At 41.0% G+C, this 24,278-nt stretch overlaps 1 protein-coding gene across 5 annotated transcripts in view; it reads left to right on the top strand.

The window, feature by feature from the left end:
- The first annotated feature begins 14,713 nt into the window (after positions 1-14,713).
- The window catches only part of LOC128694644 (85/88 kDa calcium-independent phospholipase A2), a 133,122-nt gene continuing 123,557 nt past the window's right edge, over positions 14,714-24,278 (top strand). For 2 of the 5 annotated variants that reach the window (XM_070095865.1, XM_070095863.1), the window contains exon 1: positions 14,735-14,843. In XM_070095865.1, the coding sequence (XP_069951966.1) occupies positions 14,750-14,843 (94 nt within the window). In that variant the 5' untranslated portion in view covers positions 14,735-14,749. Of the gene's footprint in view, positions 14,844-24,278 lie in introns of all 5 variants that reach the window. The other 3 variants (XM_070095866.1, XM_070095864.1, XM_070095867.1) reach the window with 3 other exon arrangements.

Genomic DNA, 24,278 nt, shown 5'->3' with positions numbered 1-24,278 from the left:
AAAAATTATAGAGGAATAAGTTTACTGAGTATACCAGGAAAAGTGTACGGTAGGGTTATAATTGAAAGACTTAGAGGTAAGACAGAATGTAGGATTGTGGATGAGCAAGGAGGTTTCAGAGTGGGTAGGGGATGTGTAGATCAAGTGTTTACATTGAAGCATATATGTGAACAGTATTTAGATAAAGGTAGGGAAGTTTTTATTGCATTTATGGATTTAGAAAAGGCATATGATAGAGTGGATAGAGGAGCAATGTGGCAGATGTTGCAAGTATATGGAATAGGTGTTAAGTTATTAAATGCTGTAAAGAGTTTTTATGAGGATAGTGAGGCTCAGGTTAGGGTGTGTAGAAGAGAGGGAGACTACTTCCCGGTAAAAGTAGGTCTTAGACAGGGATGTGTAATGTCACCATGGTTGTTTAATATATTTATAGATGGGGTTGTAAAGGAAGTAAATGCTAGGGTGTTCGGGAGAGGGGTGGGATTAAATTTTGGGGAATCAAATTCAAAATGGGAATTGACACAGTTACTTTTTGCTGATGATACTGTGCTCAATCTGGAGAGAATCTGGAGAGAGTTTCGGGGGTCAACGCCCCCGCGGCCCGGTCTGTGACCAGGCCTCCTGGTGGATCAACCCCTGATCAACCAGGCTGTTGCTGCTGGCTGCACGCAAACCAATGTACGAGCCACAGCCCGGCTGATCAGGAACTGACTTTAGGTGCTTGTCCAGTGCCAGCTTGAAGACTGCCAGGGGTCTGTTGGTAATCCCCCTTATGTGTGCTGGGAGGCAGTTGAACAGTCTCGGGCCCCTGACACTTATTGTATGGTCTCTTAACGTGCTAGTGACACCCCTGCTTTTCATTGGGGGGATGGTGCATCGTCTGCCAAGTCTTTTGCTTTCGTAGTGAGTGATTTTCGTGTGCAAGTTCGGTACTAGTCCCTCTAGGATTTTCCAGGTGTATATAATCATGTATCTCTCCCTCCTTCGTTCCAGGGAATACAGGTTTAGAAACCTCAAGCGCTCCCAGTAATTGAGGTGTTTTATCTCCGTTATGCGCGCCGTGAAAGTTCTCTGTACATTTTCTAGGTCGGCAATTTCACCTGCCTTGAAAGGTGCTGTTAGAGTGCAGCAATATTCCAGCCTAGATAGAACAAGTGACCTGAAGAGTGTCATCATGGGCTTGGCCTCCCTAGTTTTGAAGGTTCTCATTATCCATCCTGTCATTTTTCTAGCAGATGCGATTGATACAATGTTATGGTCCTTGAAGGTGAGATCCTCCGACATAATCACTCCCAGGTCTTTGACGTTGGTGTTTCGCTCTATTTTGTGGCCAGAATTTGTTTTGTACTCTGATGAAGATTTAATTTCCTCATGTTTACCATATCTGAGTAATTGAAATTTCTCATCGTTGAACTTCATATTGTTTTCCGCAGCCCACTGAAAGATTTGGTTGATGTCCGCCTGGAGCCTTGCAGTGTCTGCAATGGAAGACACTGTCATGCAGATTCGGGTGTCATCTGCAAAGGAAGACACGGTGCTGTGGCTGACATCCTTGTCTATGTCGGATATGAGGATGAGGAACAAGATGGGAGCTAGTACTGTGCCTTGTGGAACAGAGCTTTTCACCGTAGCTGCCTCGGACTTTACTCTGTTGACGACTACTCTCTGTGTTCTGTTAGTGAGGAAATTATAGATCCATCGACTGACTTTTCCTGTTATTCCTTTAGCACGCATTTTGTGCGCTATTACGCCATGGTCACATTTGTCGAAGGCTTTTGCAAAGTCTGTATATATTACATCTGCATTCTTTTTGTCTTCTAGTGCATTTAGGACCTTGTCGTAGTGATCCAATAGTTGAGACAGACAGGAGCGACCTGTTCTAAACCCTGCTTATGGGAGATTCTAAAGAAAAATTGCAAAGGTTAGTGGATGAGTTTGGGAATGTGTGTAAAGGTAGAAAGTTGAGAGTGAACATAGAAAAGAGTAAGGTGATGAGGGTATCAAATGATTTAGATAAAGAAAAATTGGATATCAAATTGGGGAGGAGGAGTATGGAAGAAGTGAATGTTTTCAGATACTTGGAAGTTGACGTGTCGGCGGATGGATTTATGAAGGATGAGGTTAATCATAGAATTGATGAGGGAAAAAAGGCGAGTGGTGCATTGAGGTATATGTGGAGTCAAAAAACGTTATCTATGGAGGCAAAGAAGGGAATGTATGAAAGTATAGTAGTACCAACACTCTTATATGGGTGTGAAGCTTGGGTGGTAAATGCAGCAGCAAGGAAACGTTTGGAGGCAGTGGAGATGTCCTGTTTAAGGGCAATGTGTGGTGTAAATATTATGCAGAAAATTCGGAGTGTGGAAATTAGGAAAAGGTGTGGAGTTAATAAAAGTATTGGTCAGAGGGCAGAAGAGGGGTTGTTGAGGTGGTTTGGTTATTTAGAGAGAATGGATCAAAGTAGAATGACATGGAAAGCATATAAATCTATAGGGGAAGGAAGGCGGGGTAGGGGTCGTCCTCGAAAGGGTTGGAGAGAGGGGGTAAAGGAGGTTTTGTGGGCAAGGGGCTTGGACTTCCAGCAAGCGTGCGTGAGCGTGTTAGATAGGAGTGAATGGAGACGAATGGTACTTGGGACCTGACGATCTGTTGGAGTGTGAGCAGGGTAATATTTAGTGAAGGGATTCAGGGAAACCGGTTATTTTCATATAGTCGGACTTGAGTCCTGGAAATGGGAAGTGCAATGCCTGCACTTTAAAGGAGGGGTTTGGGATATTGGCAGTTTGGAGGGATATGTTGTGTATCTTTATACGTATATGCTTCTAAACTGTTGTATTCTGAGCACCTCTGCAAAAACAGTGATAATGTGTGAGTGTGGTGAAAGTGTTGAATGATGATGAAAGTATTTTCTTTTGGGGGATTTTCTTTCTTTTTTGGGTCACCCTGCCTCGGTGGGAGACGGCCGACTTGTTGGAAAAAAAAAAACAGTTTAAATGGACGTGGAAGACTGGTATCTTCATTGCAACATTTCACCTGCACAACAGGGTTCAAATTAAGAAGTGATTATATTGATGGAGAAAATGGAGGGCTGAGGGACAGAACACCTCAGTATTACATCTTCACTTCTTCCACTGTCTCCAGCATTATAATCATTCACATGCTACTGCTGTACAGTGATGACTAAATTCTCTGATATAGGATATACAGCTTGATGCAGCATTCACAACCCATGCTTTATACCCAAACAGGTATTGGTACTACTATTCTAGCATACATTCCCCTTTTTGCCTCTATGGATAAGGTTCTTTGTCTCCACAGATGCCTCAATGTCCCACCCACATTTTTTTTTTCTTATCAAGGACCCCAATGGAAATAAGTCAGACATTTTTGGTTTATCCTAGATAATTTACACTTACTTGTTTACTAATTTAACTATTTGTACCTGTACCTGTACAACAACAACAACTTGTATTGTTGGTGGGTGAGTGTGATAAAGTGAACAATAAACAGTGTTTGTGGAAGACTACCAGGTTGTGTCTTGCCAGACACTATATCTTCTGTACTTCAAGAAAGGCAGCATCTGTTATTCTTGTGTATTTTTAACTCGCTAAGCATTACTAATTAAACAATTTTGCTTTTCATTTTGGGAATTCTATCTAAAAATGAATGGCAGTTAATTCTTTGAGAGTCCATTTTGTAGTTCTGTGACTTTTAAGTCAAGGTCCAAGATGTAGTACTACATCATGAGCTCAGCTTACTCAGATAAGCCGTGAGCAGTAAATTTGGGCCTAAATATGAGAGAATGCATCAATATGGTAAGTGTGCACCATATAAAACAAATCCTGCAGCACACAGTGCATAATGAGAAAAAAATGACTATTTTTGGATTAAAACAGCAAATTTTCAGTGTATTTTCATGTGGTTTTTATGGTAGCATTCACTATTTCTTGGTGTCATTTGATAGAATTGAAGATGTATTACAGAAATGATTTTGTTAGGTTTTAGTACTGAAAATAGCCTGAAATTGAGTTCAGAGTAGCAAAAATATTCTATTTTTGTCAATGTTAGAGGATAAACAAATCGCATCACATGTCCAATATTTATTTTTTTTTATTTATTTACAATTTGAGCACACATACAGAGGTACAAAAAAATACAGATAAGAGCAGCATGCCAAAGCCACTTATACTATGCATAGCATTATGGGCTGGCTTAAAATTAACTTAAGATTAACTAAGCAATGATGAAATCAGTGATAAAACATTAATGTAAACAGATTACTATAAAGCACAAGTGTTTTACATTGTTGTACATTCAGTCGTATGGAGTATTCTCTTAGGTAGTGTATTTAAAAAATAATAAAGTTAGATGCCAGATGGTGGGTCGAATGTGCATTCCTGAATGCGCTGATATTATTTATACAGTTATTACAATATTGTATAACAGTTATTTTATTGTGTGTGTGTGTGTGAATAAAAATTATCTGTGAATAAAAAATCAAAATCAAATTCATCTGTAAAGCCTGGAAATGTAACTAATAAATAGTGGAAATGTTAGTTTAGCACCAGGAATGCCTGCATTGGAACACATACTAGCAAAATAGACCCGGTGGTCTGGTGGCTAAAGCTCCCGCTTCACACACGGAGGGCCCGGGTTCGATTCCCGGCGGGTGGAAACATTTGACACGTTTCCTTACACCTGTTGTCCTGTTCACCTAGCAGCAAATAGGTACCTGGGTGTTAGTCGACTGGTGTGGGTCGCATCCTGGGGGACAAGATTAAGGACCCCAATGGAAATAAGTTAGACAGTCCTCGATGACGCACTGACTTTCTTGGGTTATCCTGGGTGGCTAACCCTCCGGGGTTAAAAATCCGAACGAAATCTTATCTTATCTTATCTTAACAGATCAATGTAACTTGCCAAAAACAAGACTCAAAGTGGGTAAAATTGCCAATGCATAAATATTGCTTATACAGGAAAATTCGTGGGAGCATAACTTCACAAATTCTTGATCAAATTTAATACCTTTTGTTTTATTACCTTCAGAAAAAAAAAATCTCTACCATTTCGCAAGGAAAAAAAAAATTGTTTTAGATTCTTGGACTGTGCAGCGCTGTATAGCCCTTGTGGCTTAGCGCTTCTTTTTGATTATAATAATAATCTTGGACTTTGTGGGGAATTTTCAAATTGGGAGTCTGAACCCTCAAAGGGTTAATGAAAAAAAATGGGATTTTTTCATAAAGAAAACTATGTGTTCAGTGTCCAAAATAATTAAAAAAAATTCATGAAATAGACATGTGAGTACACAAGGAAAATTAACTATACCACTGTTGTATGACTAAAATAGCCCAAATCACCGACCAGTATGTTTTAAATAAGTGACCCACTGATCAGATCAGACTGGTTCCGAACCCTCGACTGGTCCGAACCCTCGACTGGTCCGAACCCTTGACTGGTCCGAACCCTTGACTGGTTTCAAACGGATTCGTTGGACAATAAAGCAGACTGTAAACGGATGGGGTTGTAGGCGCCCTTATCAAACACAAACAATAAATATAAATCAGGAACGTACACGGTAAGCTGGAAATAAGTCACTCCGTCTGACTTTTTTGGGTTATCCTAGGTTCTCTACACATATGCTGCTATGTATGATAATTCTATGTAACTGTATTTGTGTATACCTGAATAAATTTACTTACTCCTACTGCAAACTCCTACTGTATGCAGATGACAGTGCTCTGTTAGTGTCAGGTAAAGACCCACAAGATATTGCTAATGTTTTAACACTGGAACTGGAGTCCTGCAGCAAATGGTTAGTAGACAACAAACTATCATTACACCTAGGGAAAACTGAAGCCATTCTCTTTGGCACGAAACATAAACTGAGAAGGGTAAATAACTTTAATGCTCAATGTAATGGGGAGCCCATCACTTTGGTTTCATCAGTAAAATATTTAGGAATCCCCTTTGACCCATGCATGTCAGGAGAATTGATAGGAAACAGTGTAGTAAAGAAAGCGAATGCCAGACTGAAATTCCTGTATAGACAAGCACAGTGTCTACCTACTGAGGCTCGCAGGACCCTATGTCTAGCCCTTATACAATGCCATATGGATTACGCTTGCTCTTCTTGGTACTCTGCCTTGACAAAAAAACTGAAAGATAGACTGCAAATCACCCAGAACAAAATCGTAAGATTCATCCTGGGGCTGGGACCAAGAGAACATGTAGGCCAGGATGAATTACAGCAGTTGGATATGCTGAATGTTGAAGACAGAGTAAAACAACTGAAGCTAAATCATGTTTATAAAATTGCTCACAAACAGTGTCCAGAATATCTTGCTGTCAATTTTGTCAAGGTTGGGAACCAAAGCAATCATAGTACTAGGGGGAGAGAGCACAACTTTGTAGTACCCACAGTCATTGGCCAGGCTTCAAACACCTTTTATTGTACAGCAATAAAGGAATGGAACAGACTACCCGCACATGTCAAAGCCAGTCATAGCATGAACCAGTTCAAGAAGAGTGCCAAAAGGTGTCTGATGAATGTAGCTACAGAAAGGGAGGGGAATGATTTTCTATTTTTTATCTAACATACGTGTAAATTTTACCTTATTCCTAGTAATGACCCTCGTATTGTAGATAGTCTTAATGACCCTCGTGTAGTAGATAGTCTTTTTAGTATGATAATAAGATGTTATCTTCATTATAGAATAATAAGAAAATATTATAACCTTTATATTATAAGGTAAAAGGACCCCAATGGAAATAAGTCACTCTGTCTGACTTTTTGGGGTTATCCTAGGTTCTCTACACATATGCTGCTATGTATGATATTTCTATGTAACTGTATATGTGTATACCTGAATAAACTTACTTACTTACTAGCTTCCGCACTGGACAGACGTACCTGCTCCCGATTGGCTGTATGCTTTGCTTGCTCCCGATTGGCTGTATGCTTTGCTTGCTCCTGATTGGCTGCCTTGCGATCCCCTTGCTGGAAGAAGCTTTTGATGTGTTTGCTGAGGAAATATTGCATTGATTTTCTTGTTTCAAGAAGACATTGCCTGATTGGTTGATTTCTGGAGATTCTTCATCTTGGCTCCAGGATTCTGTGCGTCGCTGGCTGCCTGCCTCAGGGCAGACCGTTGGCCTCTGCACTCTTGCAGCTGGGTGAAGTCTTCCCACCTCATCCTGTTGGATGTCACTTGCTGATATATTGTTCAAGAGCAACACCACCACACCTCTGCACTCTGTGTATGTGTAATCCTTGCGTACCGACATCCTCTTACCCATGTTCGGTTGTGAAGGCATCTCGGAAAATTAGACAGCTTTTTTTTAACCAATATCTTTTTTGTGTGTGACACGGGTTTAGCTCTCTGTTGTGCCGTAATCTCCTCAGAGGCCAGTCAAGCCCTCTTCATTGAGGTGGTTAAAGATCCCCACACAGTGGATCGGCTTGACTACATCGCTCTGGAGACACCAGCACCTTTCTCTCCTCTAAATTTTTCTTCTTTTTTTCTGGATCAGCTGGACCTGCTCCTGCCTCGGTAGGAGTATTCGTCTGGTCCGGTGCCCGTGGCTGCATTCCTTGTAATTAACGCACGGGAAGCCTCATCTTGGCAGGTACACTGTACAACACAAACATGACCTGTCAGAATTACGCACTTGACGCCCCTTAGATGCCACTTACGATTCAAGCAGCATACCCACCTGTGCTGTTGTCATCATGGCAACTGCACAGAGACCCAGTTTTCCGACAATGGCCTTGATGTTAAAGTACTCTAAAGATAACAAGGATACGATTGATTATGCTTCTACCTTTTTCAACATTACCCAGGCTCGGATGATAAACATCTTCAAGACATACCGGATGTAAAGTAAATCTTGATCCTGTCAATTATGACCTATGTACCAGTAAGGAAGTCCGAGAAAAGCTCTTTCAGGCAGGTTTTGCTATCGATTGGGCTCCTGATCATAAGGTCAGGAGTACAGTCGTGGCAAAATTTGTTGACTCATCCCTGCTTAACGAATACAACCAGAACAAAGACGCCTTGATGACAGACATTTCATCTCAAAATCATGTCACAGTTGAGGAACTTTTCCATCCTGAACGTTCTAACATTCTTAAGATCAGATGTTCCACTCCAGATGAGGCTGATAAATTGTTCAAACCTACTTCATTGTTTCTTCCTAACTATGTTGCTATTCATCAGTGCTACAAATGCCTTGAGTTTGGACATTTAAAGAATACTTGTAACAAGCAACAGCTGTGTTCTAAGTGTTCTTCTCCAGGCCACACATGGCAGAAATGTACCAACCCTCCAAAATGCTTGCACTGCTCTCAGTCACATTCTGCTACTTCTTTCAACTGCCCTACTCGTAAGGAATATGTTTCTTCCTTACGAAAAGACCAACCTCTGAACCTTCCAAACCCAGTCTTGACTCCATGCTCACAAACACAGACAACATCCTCATCCACTTACCAACCAAATTCTTATGTTCCTCCTGCTTCCACTTCTACAACTTATCCTTCCTATGCTGCTGCTGCACAAACAAACCTTCCCTCGGCTTCTTCATCCTCAAAACAATCTAATATCTTTGAGACCATTGTGCTCACTGCTGTATACTGTCATAAAGCATTTAAAAGTGCCAACTATCCCACGATGCTGAATGATCTTTTGAAAGCCAACAATTTTAACCCCATCATTTTCCTTCCTGATTTCTTTCTTCCCAAGGATGAACTTTTTCCCAACTCCTCTCTCTCCACTCCAGAAACTCCTCTTCATGCTTCTACTCAGGCAGACCCTTCTCTTTCCACCCATATGCCAAAATCCTTTCCTTCTAATCCTTCCACCAGCTCTGGCCCCAGCACCAAAAGATCTCAATCTCGTTCTTCCTCTACTCGTCCTTCTCGTTCTCCTACTCACAAGTCTCGATCTCCTACTATGAAACAAAATTATACTGACTCTCCCAAATTCAACGACTGTCTGAATAAAGTTCAGCACTTAATAAATCAACCCTCGTCCTCTCCCTCTCGCCCCAACTCATCCTCTCATCTTACCACTACATCTAGTCCCACCTCCTCCTCCCGCCCCCTCTCATCTTCCCCTCCCCGTCCTGAATCCAGAAACCGTAAAACACAACCGATCAAATATAGATCAGGTGATGGTACACACATGATGGGTTATCACGATAACCATAAGAAAGACTTACATTTCCCACCATCAAGTAACCCCAACCATGGCCCTTAAGGTTATTCAATTTAACATACGAGCTTATAACGCAAACAAACACATTCTTGCTGACCTCGTTGAATCTGAACAACCAGACGTGTTGTTATTAAACAGCACGTGTGTGCGTGATGATCAACGTGTCAGACACTTAGGATATACAGCTCGTCAATCCCCTGCTGAAAACTGGAATGGCGTAGCTATTCTTGTTAAAGGCACCATTAAACATGAGTTCTTATCCTTTCCATTTACATATTCTCACAGCATGGCTGTGAAAATTTACACGATACACGTACCCATCATCCTGTACACGACATATACCAGACCCAACCAAAACATTAACATTCATGATTTAACCATTCTTTTTAATCACACACATCTCCCTGTATACCTACTTGCCGACCTCAATGCCAAACACACTGACTTCCATGACAACTCCACAAATTTGCATGGTAGGCAACTTCATACACTTGTAACACAGAAACATCTCATACACCTTGGACCTTACTTCCCAACAGTCTTTACATACAATGGCCAAGGCACCCCTGATAAATTTTTTACAAACAGAGCTAGTAATCGCTTACATCACTACACAACACCAGGACCGCTCTCTGGATCTGACCACATTCCTATCATTTTCCATATTTCCTCAAATCCTATACTCATTCCAGTTCGCCCCTCTCCAGCTTATTCTCAGGCGGATTGGGATCTGTTTCAATTACTCAGATATGGTAAACATGAGGAAATTAAATCTTCATCAGAGTACAAAACAAATTCTGGCCACAAAATAGAGCGAAACACCAACGTCAAAGACCTGGGAGTGATCATGTCGGAGGATCTCACCTTCAAGGACCATAACATTGTATCAATTGCATCTGCTAGAAAAATGACAGGATGGATAATGAGAACCTTCAAAACTAGGGAGGCCAAGCCCATGATGACACTCTTCAGGTCACTTGTTCTATCTAGGCTGGAATATTGCTGCACACTAACATCACCTTTCAAGGCAGGTGAAATTGCTGACCTAGAAAATGTACAGAGAACCTTCACGGCGCACATAACGGAGATAAAACACCTCAATTACTGGGAGCGCTTGAGGTTCCTAAACCTGTATTCCCTGGAACGCAGGAGGGAGAGATACATGATTATATACACCTGGAAAATCCTAGAGGGACTAGTACCGAACTTGCACACGAAAATCACTCACTACGAAAGCAAAAAACTTGGCAGACGATGCAACATCCCCCCAATGAAAAGCAGGGGTGTCACTAGCACGTTAAGAGACCATACAATAAGCGTCAGGGGCCCGAGACTGTTCAACTGCCTCCCAGCATACATAAGGGGGATTACCAACAGACCCCTGGCAGTCTTCAAGCTGGCACTGGACAAGCACCTAAAGTCGGTTCCTGACCAGCCGGGCTGTGGCTCGTACGTTGGTTTGCGTGCAGCCAGCAGTAACAGCCTGGTTGATCAGGCTCTGATCCACCAGGAGGCCTGGTCACAGACCGGGCCGCGGGGGCGCTGACCCCCGGAACTCTCTCCATGTAAACTCCAGGTAATACCTAAATACTTATTTCTGTAGTTCACCTCGTCTTTCATGGACCCAACTTGGACTGTCTACAAAAGTCACACTGACTCTCCATGTGACTGTAAATGGTCCCATTCGGATCGAAACGTCATTGTAAGCTCCTCTCTCCTATGTGCGGGTTGTTTGTGGACAAGTCCACTCCCAAATATCTGAACACACTCGCTTCCTTTATACTCCTTCCAATCTGATATCTAATCTTCTATTAAACAGGCATCTCACCCTGCTGAGCTTGACAATTGTCTTATTGTGATTTTTAATATGAATTAACTGAGTAAATTTTAAGTATATGTAGTTGGTAGAGGCTAGGTTTTGCATTCAATGGGCCTTCAATTTATTATGTCCTATACAATAATACTGAAATTTACTAAGATCAGTAGTTGCATTTGTATTTGACCAACATTTGTAATAATCTCCACAGATGTTAGAGAAAATTGTTATTAAAACTTCCGACAAATTGCTTGAAAAAAAAATCCAAAAGTATTAACAGTATAAAGTTTATTTTAAGGCTGACAGAAATGTTCTGCTAGGGATTTTCTGTGACGTGTCAATAACATCTTTTACTGCATCAGTTGTAAAGCATTCTTGTAGAAATAGTTGATCATTTATCACGGGATAACGAATGGCTCTTCTGATCAGCTTCAAACTTAGTACTGGTGCATCGTACATACAGGAAGGTTCAACTTATTGTAGAACTTATAAGTGCTACTTGCCAATTTTATTTTTTTCTCTAGGGTACCTCGAAAATGATTCTTCTAAACGACTTCAAACTAACACCCCTTGTAGTAATCTAGTCCATACTTCTGTCAGTGATGCTGCCAGTTCCTGCTCCTCTTGCTCTCTTCAATACTTTGACAAAATTAGCCACTCTTTCTGATTGACTTAATGAGCTCGAAAGAAGTGTTTGGCTTTGCCAACACCAACAGTGCTCTTTTCTGTCATGTTACAGATCACAGCCATTTTATTAACTGGTCCTCTGCTAAAACTTTTAAACTTCTCACACCTTTGTCAAATCAACCCTTATACACATTCCTAACACGAGTCTAGTCCTGGCTATTTCTGTAGATGCCTGCCTCTCTCAGTATACCTTGACTTTTGCTTCCTCTCCTTTCCTCTTGATCTTTCTTCTTTCCTTTCCTCTTTTCTGCCCCTCCTCTTCATTTTCTTTCCTAGCATGGGCCAGTAAGCCCATTGCAGTTCTCTGTATCCCTTTGGGAACAGATTTAAAGTGTTCAGATACTTTGATCTTCACTGCCTTGATGTAATTTATTCTTGTTATTCTATAAAGTTCTGCACAGTGTAGATACCTTTTAGTGTTTATGTGTTCTTTTATTCTTGTGTACTACTGGGTTTAGTGCTTAGTTGTGATTACAGTAATTATGTACTACTACTGTATGACCCTTATGGGTTTAGCTCTTAGTTTTGATTGTAGTACTGTTACTACTACTACAGCTAGCTAACTAAACACGATCGTTATAACTCGCATGTATGCTCCTTAGAAATGTAGATTGTTTTTGATTGTGATGTTACTAATTCTTCCACTGCTACTACACTATACCACTGCTACTACCTCATTACTACTGGTAATTCTACTACTACCACTACCACCCTTACTACTACTATTATTCTTCCCCTTCTTTCTAGTGGCTAGAACCTCCTGTGTCACCCATATACTCTGGCTACTGACATAGCACTGGAGTTGGCTACAATGGGAGAGTTCTTGAAATTTAAAGAGACACTGGGAACCCCAGACCTAAGGCACCAGAGATACAACCCTGACTCCAGCAGCAGCACCAGCACCTCGGCTACTTCCTATGAGCTCTGGGTGAGTTGGGAAGGTAGCAGACGAGTCTGTAGAGTTTGAGATGACTCGCACCATCGTACACGTCGGACTAAGACAACACTTGAACTGATGGTGTTCTGTGCCCCAGCTATGGAGTGTCTGTGACGATTGTACTTAACTGCTTCACTGCTTGTGCTGAAGACCATGCCCTCGCCATATTGCTGTAAAAGTACCCCATTTGATCAAAGAAAATCTGCAACCTTATCAAAGGACTGTTCCCACCATACAGCTGTAAATGGTACTCCACCTGACCAAATGCTCATGGTGCTCTTGTAGAGCTGTCCCCCACCATAGGGTTATAAATAGTACTCCACCTACTCCAAAGAAACTCGCCATGCCCTTGTCATAGGGATGCCCCCGCTGTAAAGTGTTGAACGGTACATCTGTCAAGAGACCCATGTCAGGACTTTGTTCCTGGCGAATATTTTATCATTTTTAGTGGCTTTCTATTATTACTTCCACAGGTACATGCTACAGCTTAAACAGAACATGCCCAAAGACTTCAACTGCCTCCCAGCATACATAAGGGGGATTACCAATAGACTTCTGGTTGTCTTCAAGAGGGAGAGGGGCAGGCACCTAAACAATACACAAATATTAATACACAAATAACCCGCACATAGAGAGATTACGACGACGTTTCGGTCCGACTTGGTCCATTTACAAAGTCACACAGTGTGACTGTAAATGGTCCAAGTCTGACCGAAACGTCGTCGTAACCTCCTCTCTTCTATGTGCGGGTTATTTGTGTATTGTTCCAGTCACGGTATTGTGCCTTTTTTATTGAGGCACCTAAAGTCGGTACCTGACCAGCCGGGCTATGGTTCATACATTAGTTTGCATACGGACAAGACTGCGGGGGCGTTGATCCCAGAACACCTTCCTCTTACTGGGGATCAAACCACGGACCTCATTGTGAGAACTGAGTGCACTACCAATAAAGCTACGGGACATTCTCGCTCACTTGCAGTTTGACAAATGCCCAGGACGAGCCAAAACGTCGTCACAAGTCTGCTAAGCGCAGGTTAATTTCTATAGCACCTATCGTAACCTGTTTCATCTGACTTAGCATCCATGCAGACATGCTCGTGTACTTTTGTCACCACCTAATTATTAATTTATGTAAGCGTGATTTGTACCTAGTTACATGTACAAATATAACTTTCAAGTAACCCCATATGCATTTTCATTTTTGCTTTTCTTCAACATTTTTTCTTAATTTTAAGTCCTAATAAATTATGGTTTTAGGATCCCCTATATGCTCTGCATACTTAATGGTTTTCCAAAATTTGCTTTCAACTTTTGTAACTATGGCTGTAGTTACTGATAACGCCTCAGCGGAACTGTTATTATTTTAAATTTCTCAGTACATACAATCTGTGTATCATGAAATAAGTAGGTATTTCATGTGCAAATTTTTATTTATGGAGCTATTAACGAAAATCGGGTAGATTAGATGTTAGGTGTGGCCAAGGTTTTAGGTAACGTCTGGTCAGGTCTCCCAGAATGACAATTTGCACAAAAAATGAGTTTTCCCGTACTGTAATTGAGCAAGCAAGCATGCAAGTATATTTAGGTACAGGTACACAGAAGTATAGTTACACACAATTGTGACTACAGTTATTATACATAGTAACACGTGTAAATTACCTAGAATAACATGACTCGCGAAATCGTAATGACACGATTGCAAACAAACCATACCACGGGCGGGAGTGTAACCCGCGATCAGAGAGTCTCAAAGAGACTGATCGCGGGTTCTATTCCCACCCGTGTTACTTTTTTTTTTTTTGCTTTGTTTTACTTAGAATAACCCCCAAAAATCAAACGAAGTGACTTACTTATTTCCATTAGGGTTGTATGCATTACAAATGCAAAATAGTAGTTGACTGTAACTATTACTATAACTACTTGTATTTGTAACTATTTTAATCTCTGGAAACAATTTTTTTTTTATTATTTAATGCTGCTCCACTAATTTTGTTATGACATCCCAGTGACTCCAGCTGAGGCTCAGGAAAATGCCGAACATTTGATGACGTCACCAGTTTCTCCTGCTGAGGCTCGGGAAACAGTACTAAACATTTGATGACGTCACTAGTGCCTCCTTCTGAGGCTCGGGAAACATCTCTGGGTAATCGTCTGCTTCAGGAGTCCAAGACAATAACAAACTTCAAGCACGGTTTGTAGACTAGAGAAGATTTCTTCAGTTATCTCTTAACTTTGCAATATTTGCCGTCTAGGTAATATTGACTTTTAATTAGTATAGGATGATCATGGAAAGAGGCTGCAGTGAGGAGATGGAGAGATGAAAATAGGACGAATAAGCCAATAAATGAAAATCTGAACCAGAGGTCCTCGTATCCAGGGACAAAGTACCTATCTCACGTAACTGAAGAAATTTCAGCAGTAGGTCAGCTGATCCATGTGTTTAGGGTCCTGTGTACACTCGGTCTTGTTTCACTCGTGCACATACATATATTTTTAATTCTTCTCAAAACCATTGTTTAATGACGCAGTGTGGCAGTATGTTTCACTCGTCTGCATCACGAGTCAAACCAGTGCAGTTTATTTTTATATGAATATATTCAATTTGAATTCACTTTAAAGGCTCCTATCGTGCCTCAATCTTGCCAATATAATTATTTTCATATTAAGAAGTATAAATAATAGGAGTCCTTAAGCTATGCTTTAGATTATGTCACACAGTTCTGGTCTCTATATTACATAATAACTTAAGAATGGACATCAGTGCGCTTGATAACGTATAGAAAAGGAAAACAAAGTTGATCCCATGTATCAAAAATCTTATGAAGACAGAGGAGACAGAATTTGCAGTTTTGGGAAAGTCGTAGAATTAGGAGGGAAATAACTGAAGTATACAAATGGAAGACACTAATCAGTAAAGGCAATTTGAATAACGCGTTGAAAATATCTTAACAACATAGGACTCACAGCAAAGGGTTTAGAACATAAGAACATAAGAACACAAGAACGAAGGAACACTGCAGAAGGCCTACTGGCCCATGCGAGGCAGGTCCAAGTCTCCTACCGGCTTAAGCCAATGCACCCAACCTAGTCAGGTCAGGTCACATTGACTTAAGGGAGGAACACGGCAACCGACCTGGTAGCACAAGCTATCAGGTCCAACTCACACCCACCCACATCCACTCATGTATTTATCCAACCTATTTTTAAAGCTACACAACGTTCTGGCCTCTATCACTGTACTTGGGAGTTTGTTCCACTCATCCACAACTCTATTACCAAACCAGTACTTTCCTATATCCTTCCTGAATCTGAATTTTTCCAACTTAAAACCATTGCTGTGAGTCCTGTCTAGGCTAGATATTTTCAGCACACTATTTACATCCCCATTATTTATTCCTGTCTTCCATTTATACACCTCAATCATATCCCCCCTAATTCTACGTCTTTCTAGAGAGTGCAGTTTCAGGGCCCTTAGTCTATCCTCATAGGGAAGGTTTCTGATACATGGGATCAACTTTGTCATCCTCCTTTGTACATTTTCCAGAGAATTTATATCCATTCTGTAATACGGTGACCAAAACTGTGCAGCATAATCTAAATGAGGCCTAACCAAGGATGTATTGAGTTGAAGAACAACCTGAGGACTCCTATTATTTATGCTTCTTGATATGAAGCTTTATTGCGAACACTTATGCACTGTTGTCTTGGTTTCAGATTACTGCTAACCAGAACTCCTAAATCTTTTTCGCAATCCGTAATATTAAGATCTACATTATTTAGTTTATATGTGGCATGGTTATTGTCCTGTCCAACATTTAGAACTTTGCATTTGTCTATATTAAACTGCATCTGCCACTTCTCCGACCACTGCATCAGTCTATTCAAATCTTCCTGGAGTGCTCAAATGTCCTTGTCAGAATGAATTCGACGGCCTATTTTGGTGTCATCGGCAAACTTGCCGATGTCGCTCTTTATGCCCTCATCTATGTCGTTTATGTAGATTGTGAACAGCAGGGGGCCCAACACTGACCCCTGTGGAACACCGCTCGTGACGCTTCCCCACTCTGATTTCTCCCCATTTATGCAAACTCTCTGCTGCCTATTTGTCAACCATGCCTCTATCCAGGAAAAAATTTCTCCTCCTATTCCATGTGCTTTAATTTTCCTCAATAGTCTCTGATGTGGGACCCTGTCAAAAGCCTTACTGAAGTCCATATACACAATATCATATTCATTACCATGATCTACCTCCTCAAATACCTTAGTGAAAAAAGTTAATAAATTCGTAAGGCAGGAACGCCCCTTTGTAAAACCATGCTGAGATTCGTTGATTAATTTATGCTTTTCAAGGTGGCTACGAACTGCCTCGGCAATTATTGATTCCATAAATTTTCCCACTATGGAGGTTAGGCTTATTGGTCTATAGTTCGAAGCTAAGGACCTGTCACCTGTTTTGAAAATAGGTATCACATTTGCCATTTTCCACTTATCTGGCACCATGCCAGTTTGTAGTGATATGTTGAAAAGATTAGCCAAAGGTGTGCTAAGCTCCTTTTTACATTCCTTTAAAACCCTTGCATACAGTTCATCAGGGCCTGGGGATTTGTTAGGTTTTAATTTATCTATTTGCCTAAGGACCATGTCACTTGTGACCCTAATCGTGCACAGTTTATTATCGTCCTGTTCTACATAATTTATCATTACTGGAATATCGCTGGTATCCTCCTGTGTAAAAACTGAGAGGAAGTATGTGTTAAAAATTCTACACATTTCCTTATCACTGTCAGTGAGCTGACCCGAGGAACTTTTGAGTGGGCCTATCTTGTCCCTGATCTTGCTTCTGTATACCTGAAAGAATCCTTTTGGGTTAGTCTTCGATTCTCTTGCAACTTTAACCTCATAATCTCCTTTTGCTTTTCTAATTCCCTTTTTTATTTCTCTCTTTAACTGAATATATCGATTTCTTAATTGCCCCTCTCCTCTTTTGATTTGCCTATACAGTGGACCCCCGCATAGCGACCTTAATCCGTGCAAGAGGGCTGGTTGTTATGCGAAATGTTCGGTATGCGAATGAATTTTCCCCATAAGAAATAATGGAAATCAAATTAATCCGTGCAAGACACCCAAAAGTATGAAAAAAAAATTTTTACCACATGAAATATACATTTTCCTACACACAAAGAGAAGGATACATGCACAATAGTAGAGTAGTACATGCACAATATATATTGTGCATGTACTACTCTACTAAATGAAGAATAAATGACACTTACCTTTATTGAAGATGCAGCAATGACTGATGAGACACTGTGTCCTGGGAGTGCCTTTTCCTCCTGAGTACTGTAGGTCCTGTTTGGCATTTTCTTCCAGAACATGCCTTATCACACTGTGTATGCCACTACGATTCTTAAATCTCTCAAACCAACCTTTGCTGGCTCTAAATTCACCAATATGAGCACTAGTTCCAGGCATTTTCCCTGTTCACCTGGGTGTTAGTCGACTGGTGTGGGTTGCATCCTGGGAGACAAGATTAAGGGCCCCAATGGAAATAAGTTAGACAGTCTTCGATGACACTGACTTTTTTGGGTTATCCTGGGTGGCAAATCCTCTGGGGTTAATTGTTTCTTGGTATTCTCAATAAGCCACACCAACAACGGTGCTACAGCAGCAGCAGCAGCAGCTGACGGTGGTACAGCAGCAACAGACGATGCTACAGCAGCAACAGACGATGCTACAGCAGCAGCAGACGATGCTACAGCAGCAGCAGACGATGCTACAGCAGCAGCAGACGATGCTACAGCAGCAACAGACGATGCTACAGCAGCAGCAGACGATGCTACAGCAGCAGCAGACGATGCTACAGCAGCAGCAGACGATGCTACAGCAGCAACAGACGATGCTACAGCAGCAGCAGACGATGCTACAGCAGCAGCAGACGATGCTACAGCAGCAGCAGACGATGCTACAGCAGCAACAGACGATGCTACAGCAGCAGCAGACGATGCTACAGCAGCAGCAGACGATGCTACAGCAGCAGCAGACGATGCTACAGCAGCAACAGACGATGCTACAGCAGCAGCAGACGATGCTACAGCAGCAGCAGACGATGCTACAGCAGCAACAGACGATGCTACAGCAGCAGCAGACGATGCTACAGCAGCAGCAGACGATGCTACAGCAGCAGCAGACGATGCTACAGCAGCAGCAGACGATGCTACAGCAGCAGCAGACGATGCTACAGCAGCAGCAGACGATGCTACAGCAGCAGCAGCTGACGGTGGTACAGCAGCAGCAGCTGACAGTGCAGCAGCAGCTGACGGTGGTACAGCAGCAGCTGTACCACCAATAGTAGCGATGGTTGATTGGGGTTTATTATACAACCTGGCCAGCTCGGAGACACGCACTCCACTTTCATACTTATCAATGATCTTTTTCTTCATCTCCATAGTAATTCTCACCCTTATTGCTGTAGGGTTGGCACTAGAAGCCTTCTTGGGGCCCATGGCCACTTATTTTCCAGAAAAAAATCACCAAAAACACTGTAATAATACGAAATGTTCCGATTGTATGCTTGGATGTTACCGCGGAGGCTGGCTGGTAAACAATGCCACCGGCGGAACATGTGAGCGTGGCTCAGGCCGCACATTGGACGCGTCTCGGACGAAGGGCGGTGAGCGGGTTTTTGGGCGGTATGCGAGGCAAAATTTTTGCGATCAAAGCGTCCGGTATGCGGATTGTACGGTATGCGATGCGTCCGGTATGCGGGGGTCCACTGTATATGCCTCTCTTTTGACCAATCAGATATTTTAATCTATTCTTCATCCATTTAGGATCATTTTTGTTTGATCTGATTTCCCTATTTGGAACATAATTTGACTGAGCAGCTAGAACTATGCCCTGGAAAGCATCATATCAGCAACCATCACCACCTACCTGACCCTTAGTCAGGTCATTCCAGTTCAGCCCACCTAAGTAATTTTTCAGTCCTATGAAATCAGCCAAGTGAAAGTCAGGGACGGAGACTTGATTGCCATTATTAGGGGAATTCCATGATATATTAAAACTGAGTGATTTGTGATCACTTTCCCCAGCTCATCATTAACCTCAAGATTATTAATTAGTGTTTCCCTACTGGCAAGAACCAAGTCAAGGAGGTTATTTCCCCTAGTTGGCTCTGTCATAAACTGTTTTAAAAAACAATCCTGGATCGTATCAAGAAAGTCACCTGACTCTAAATTTCCTGTCAAATTGCTCCAGTCAATCTGTCTATAGTTGAAATCTCCCATTAGCACAACATTTTCGTATGTAGATGCCTTACGAATTTCGTCCCATAGAAGTTTACTGCACTCCCTATCAAGATTTGGGGCCCTGTAAATCACACCCAAAATTAGTTTTTCTCGGCCCTCGAGAAGCTGTAACCAAACAGATTCAGTGGCTGACGCTTCTAATTTAATATCTTGTCTAACACAACAATTTAAATTGTCTCTGACGTACATCGCTACTCCACCACCTTTCCTGTTGACCCTGTCAGTGTGGAATAATTTATAGCCTTGTATGTGACATTCAGAGGGCATCTCTCTATCTTTCAGATTGAGCCAGGTCTCTGTTATAGCAATAATATCTATGTTTCCTGCACTTGCAATTAATCTTAGCTCATCTATCTTATTTCTTACACTCCTGCTATTAGTATAGTAAACCTTAAGGGAGCTAGTCCCTTGCTGCCCTCTGCTGTCCCCCTTTGTTTGCTGACCTGATCTATTGTCTTTATTTATAACTTCATGCTGAATGCCTTTTATACATTTACTGTTTCCAACCCAAGTGTTGCAACCTGCTTGTTTCCCACACACACCCATACCTCTATCTTCCATCAGTTTAAAATCATAGGCATTTCACCAATGGTCTTCTCAATCGAGTCTGCAAGTGCTACCACCCCAGCCCCAGAGAGATGTACCCCATCCCTTGCATACATATCATGTTTGCCATAAAAGTTGTTCCAGTTGTCAATGAATGGGATTGCAAGTTCCTTGCAGTATCTGTCTAGCCAGCAATTTACACCAATTGCCCTAGACAACCATTCATTTCCTACTCCCCTTCTAGGCAAGATGCTACATATGATTGGGATCCCTCCCTTAGACTTAATGAAATCTATAGCTGACCTGTACTTATCTAGCAGCTCTTCTCTCCTACCCTTCCCAATATCATTTCCACCAGCACTGAGACAGATAATGGGCTTGTTCCCATTACCTGACATGATATTATCCAGCCTGTTGACAATGTCCCCAACACCAGCTCCAGGGAAGCACACTCTATCTCTCATCTTCTTATTCCTATTACAAAAAACACGGTCAATATATCTTACCTGAGAGTCACCAACCACAAGAATGCGCTTACCTCCATTAGCAGGGGCAGTAGTACCCTTACCTGCACTGGCCACTGAAGTACATTCATCCTGAAGAACAGAGAAGCAATTTCCTACCTTCAGATCTTCACTCTTAACTTTCCTTACTCTGATGCGCCTCCCATTACTGTGAACCACTCGCCACTTGTAGCAGGTGCTGGACTGCACCTCACTGCTGGTAGCCGTTGCTACCTCCCCAACTACAGCCTCCTCACAGCGAGAGACAGACTGCACCTCACTGCTAGAAGCCTCATTCCCCACAACTCCAGCCACCTCACACTCTCTCCCAGACCCATTGAGGTGGACCTTCAGCCTCCTAATCTCCTCCTGGAAAAGCAAGACCTCCTCCTTCAACTCTCCAACCTCAATTTTTAAAACACTGCAGAAGCAAGCCATGCTTTGTAACCGTCCACGCTAATCCCCAAAGCAACTCAGGGTCTGTGACCTCACGTGACGACTGACCACTGACTGACCACTGACCACTGTAGAATTAGTTTAAGTTGGAAAAAAATAGGTTTAGAGGATATGGGAAAGCACCGGTTTGGTAATAGTTGTGGATGAGTGGAACAAGCTCACGAGTAGCATTACTGAAGCGAGAATCTTGGGTAGCTCTAAAAATAGGTTGAACAAGTGAGTGTGGGGTGATGCGAGTTGGACCTGCCTAGCATGGGCCAGTAGACCTGCAGTGTTCCTCCTTTCGTATGTTTTCATATTCTATTTCACCATCTTATTTTAAATGACTTTTACACCAGCCTTTTATCGGGTTATAATGGGTTACTAACTCTGGGTTAATAATTTGAACAAAGTTTTATCTTAGAGTTCCTGCTTAGATTTTAGCTTGCATGTGGGCTATTTTGTAAATTCCCCAACATTAAAGGAGTTGTGCATTAGACATATTTTGAATCAGTAGGAGAGGAAACTTTTTTTTTTTTTTTTAATACAGTCGGCTGTTTCCCACCAAGGCAGGGTGACCCAGAAAGAAAGAAAATCCCCAAAAGAAAGAAAAAACTTTAATCATTCAACACTTTTACCATCACTCGTACATAATCACTATCTTTGCAGATATTTGGTAAATAAACCTAACCAAAGACAATCTAGAAAAAGTAGTAATTTTATGTTAGGTTGGATTAAGTTATTTTGCTAGCAAAACAATAGTTTTAATTCTATTTACCCAAAATATAATACAGTATGTCCATTACACTTCCCCCTTTAAAAATGTGGTCACTATTCACAAAATTCCCTGGTCCTAATTCAGCACAATTTCTTGATCAAAATTGTCCAACATTGATGTGGTTATGCAGGAAACACACTTATCTGTTGTTTAAATTATTATTAACATCAGTAATAATAATAATAATATAATAGTAATATAATAATTATGTAATAGTAATAATATAATAATAATGTAATAGTAATAATATAATAATGTAATAGTAATATAATAATAATAATAATGATAATAATAATAATGATAATAATAATAATAATGTGTAACCCCAGGCATGTGTGGGACCCCCAGGCATACATGTAATCCAAAGGATTATGTGATCCTAGAAAAACATTACTCATGGGTATATGTGTGACTGGATGGATATAAGGCAAGAACTGCTGACAAAAAAATGAACAGTAATCCACACAAGCTTATATTGTAGATGTTTCACTCTGGATGTAAACATTGCCTACATTAACCCTTTGAGGGTCGACAGGCCCTCTCCGAAACTCGTTCTCAGGGTCGGCCAAATTTAAAAAAAAAAAAAAATTATTTTTTCTTATGAAAAGATAGAGAATCTTTTCCCGATCATAAAGACACCAAAAGTTTGAAATTTGATAGAAAACTTACGGAATTATGCTCTCGCAAAGTTAGCGGTCTCGGCGATGTTTACGCATCGGCGATTTTGCCCACTTTGAGCCCCATTTTCGGCCAATTTCACTGTACTAGTCGACAAAAAACATGAATATTTCGCTAGAACTCCATTTTTTCTATCGAATGGGTGCAAGAAACCACTCATTTATGAAATTCAACTATCCAGTACAGTGGTCAGAATTTAGCAATTTTGCCAATTTCACACAAATTTCAAAAGATGCCAATTTCCGAATAGGGTCCAGAATAAACAAGAAAGACATTCCTGGCACTAAAATGACATTTCCTCTAGTCATTATTCACGTCTCAAGGCCCCTCTTATATTCTTTTGCTTTCCACTTTGAATTTTTATTTTCACAAAAAATATAAGATTTACTGTTATGCAGACTACTGCATTAGTGTAAAAAATGGTATAAATATTATTGGTGCACTTGTGAAAGAATATTAGACTCACCAGTTGACGTGTATTGCACGCTTGGCACGATTTGTTTACTTTTGAAGTTTGGTAAAAATCGAACATTTCTGCTACTTTGAGCTCAATTTCAAGGCACCTTTCTTTGTAAAACCAGTCAAAATCATCTCTATTTCTGTAATATGTCTTCCATTCTATAAAATGAGACCAAGAAAACTAGAATACAACAATAAATACCATACGAAAATACACTGCAAAGTCGCTGATTTATTCAAAAAAAATGGTCAAAGTTTTTTTTTTCTCATTATGCACTGTGTGCTGCAGGATTTTTTTTAGACTGTGCACACTGACCACATAGACCCATTCTTTCATATGAAGGCCTACCAGCTTTCTCCCACTAGATTTGAGGCGGCTAGAATTTATGAGTACTAGTACGTCAAAAACCCCTACGCGTAAGACGTACTAGTACGACGAAAACCCTCAAAGGGTTAAGGACTTGTCCTGTTGGATATTAAGGAATCCCACTGGTTAAATTCACAAAATACCCCTCAGTGACTTTTTGTAGTAAGATATTGAATATTAATGGATGACTTTTCATTTGTTGCAGTGGGGGTGTTTTATAGAGGTGCTGGAAAACAATAATTTTAATTTATAAACACTTTATTTTAAGGCCTAGTAGAAATCTGGAATACATTAAGGTAACATTTGCTTTGGCCAAGAGAAAGCTCTGGTCATATTCAAACAGTGAATTTGAATTAGCTTTTGATTAGCAGTATGGCTTCATTTCATGATAATATTTACTGTTACCTAAATGTGCAGTACAGTGTAATGATCTATGACATGAACTATAATTTTCTTAGGGAATTTGTTTTAGTAAGTACTGTAGATTCTTGTTGATGGGGATTCTATATGAAAATGGAAATCAAGTCCATAGTTAATTGCTAACTCATCTTAG

This window comes from Cherax quadricarinatus, chromosome 51 (genome assembly GCF_038502225.1).
Source record: "Cherax quadricarinatus isolate ZL_2023a chromosome 51, ASM3850222v1, whole genome shotgun sequence".
NCBI classification, from domain to species: domain Eukaryota; kingdom Metazoa; phylum Arthropoda; class Malacostraca; order Decapoda; family Parastacidae; genus Cherax; species Cherax quadricarinatus.
This window is presented reverse-complemented; position numbering and strand designations above follow the sequence as displayed.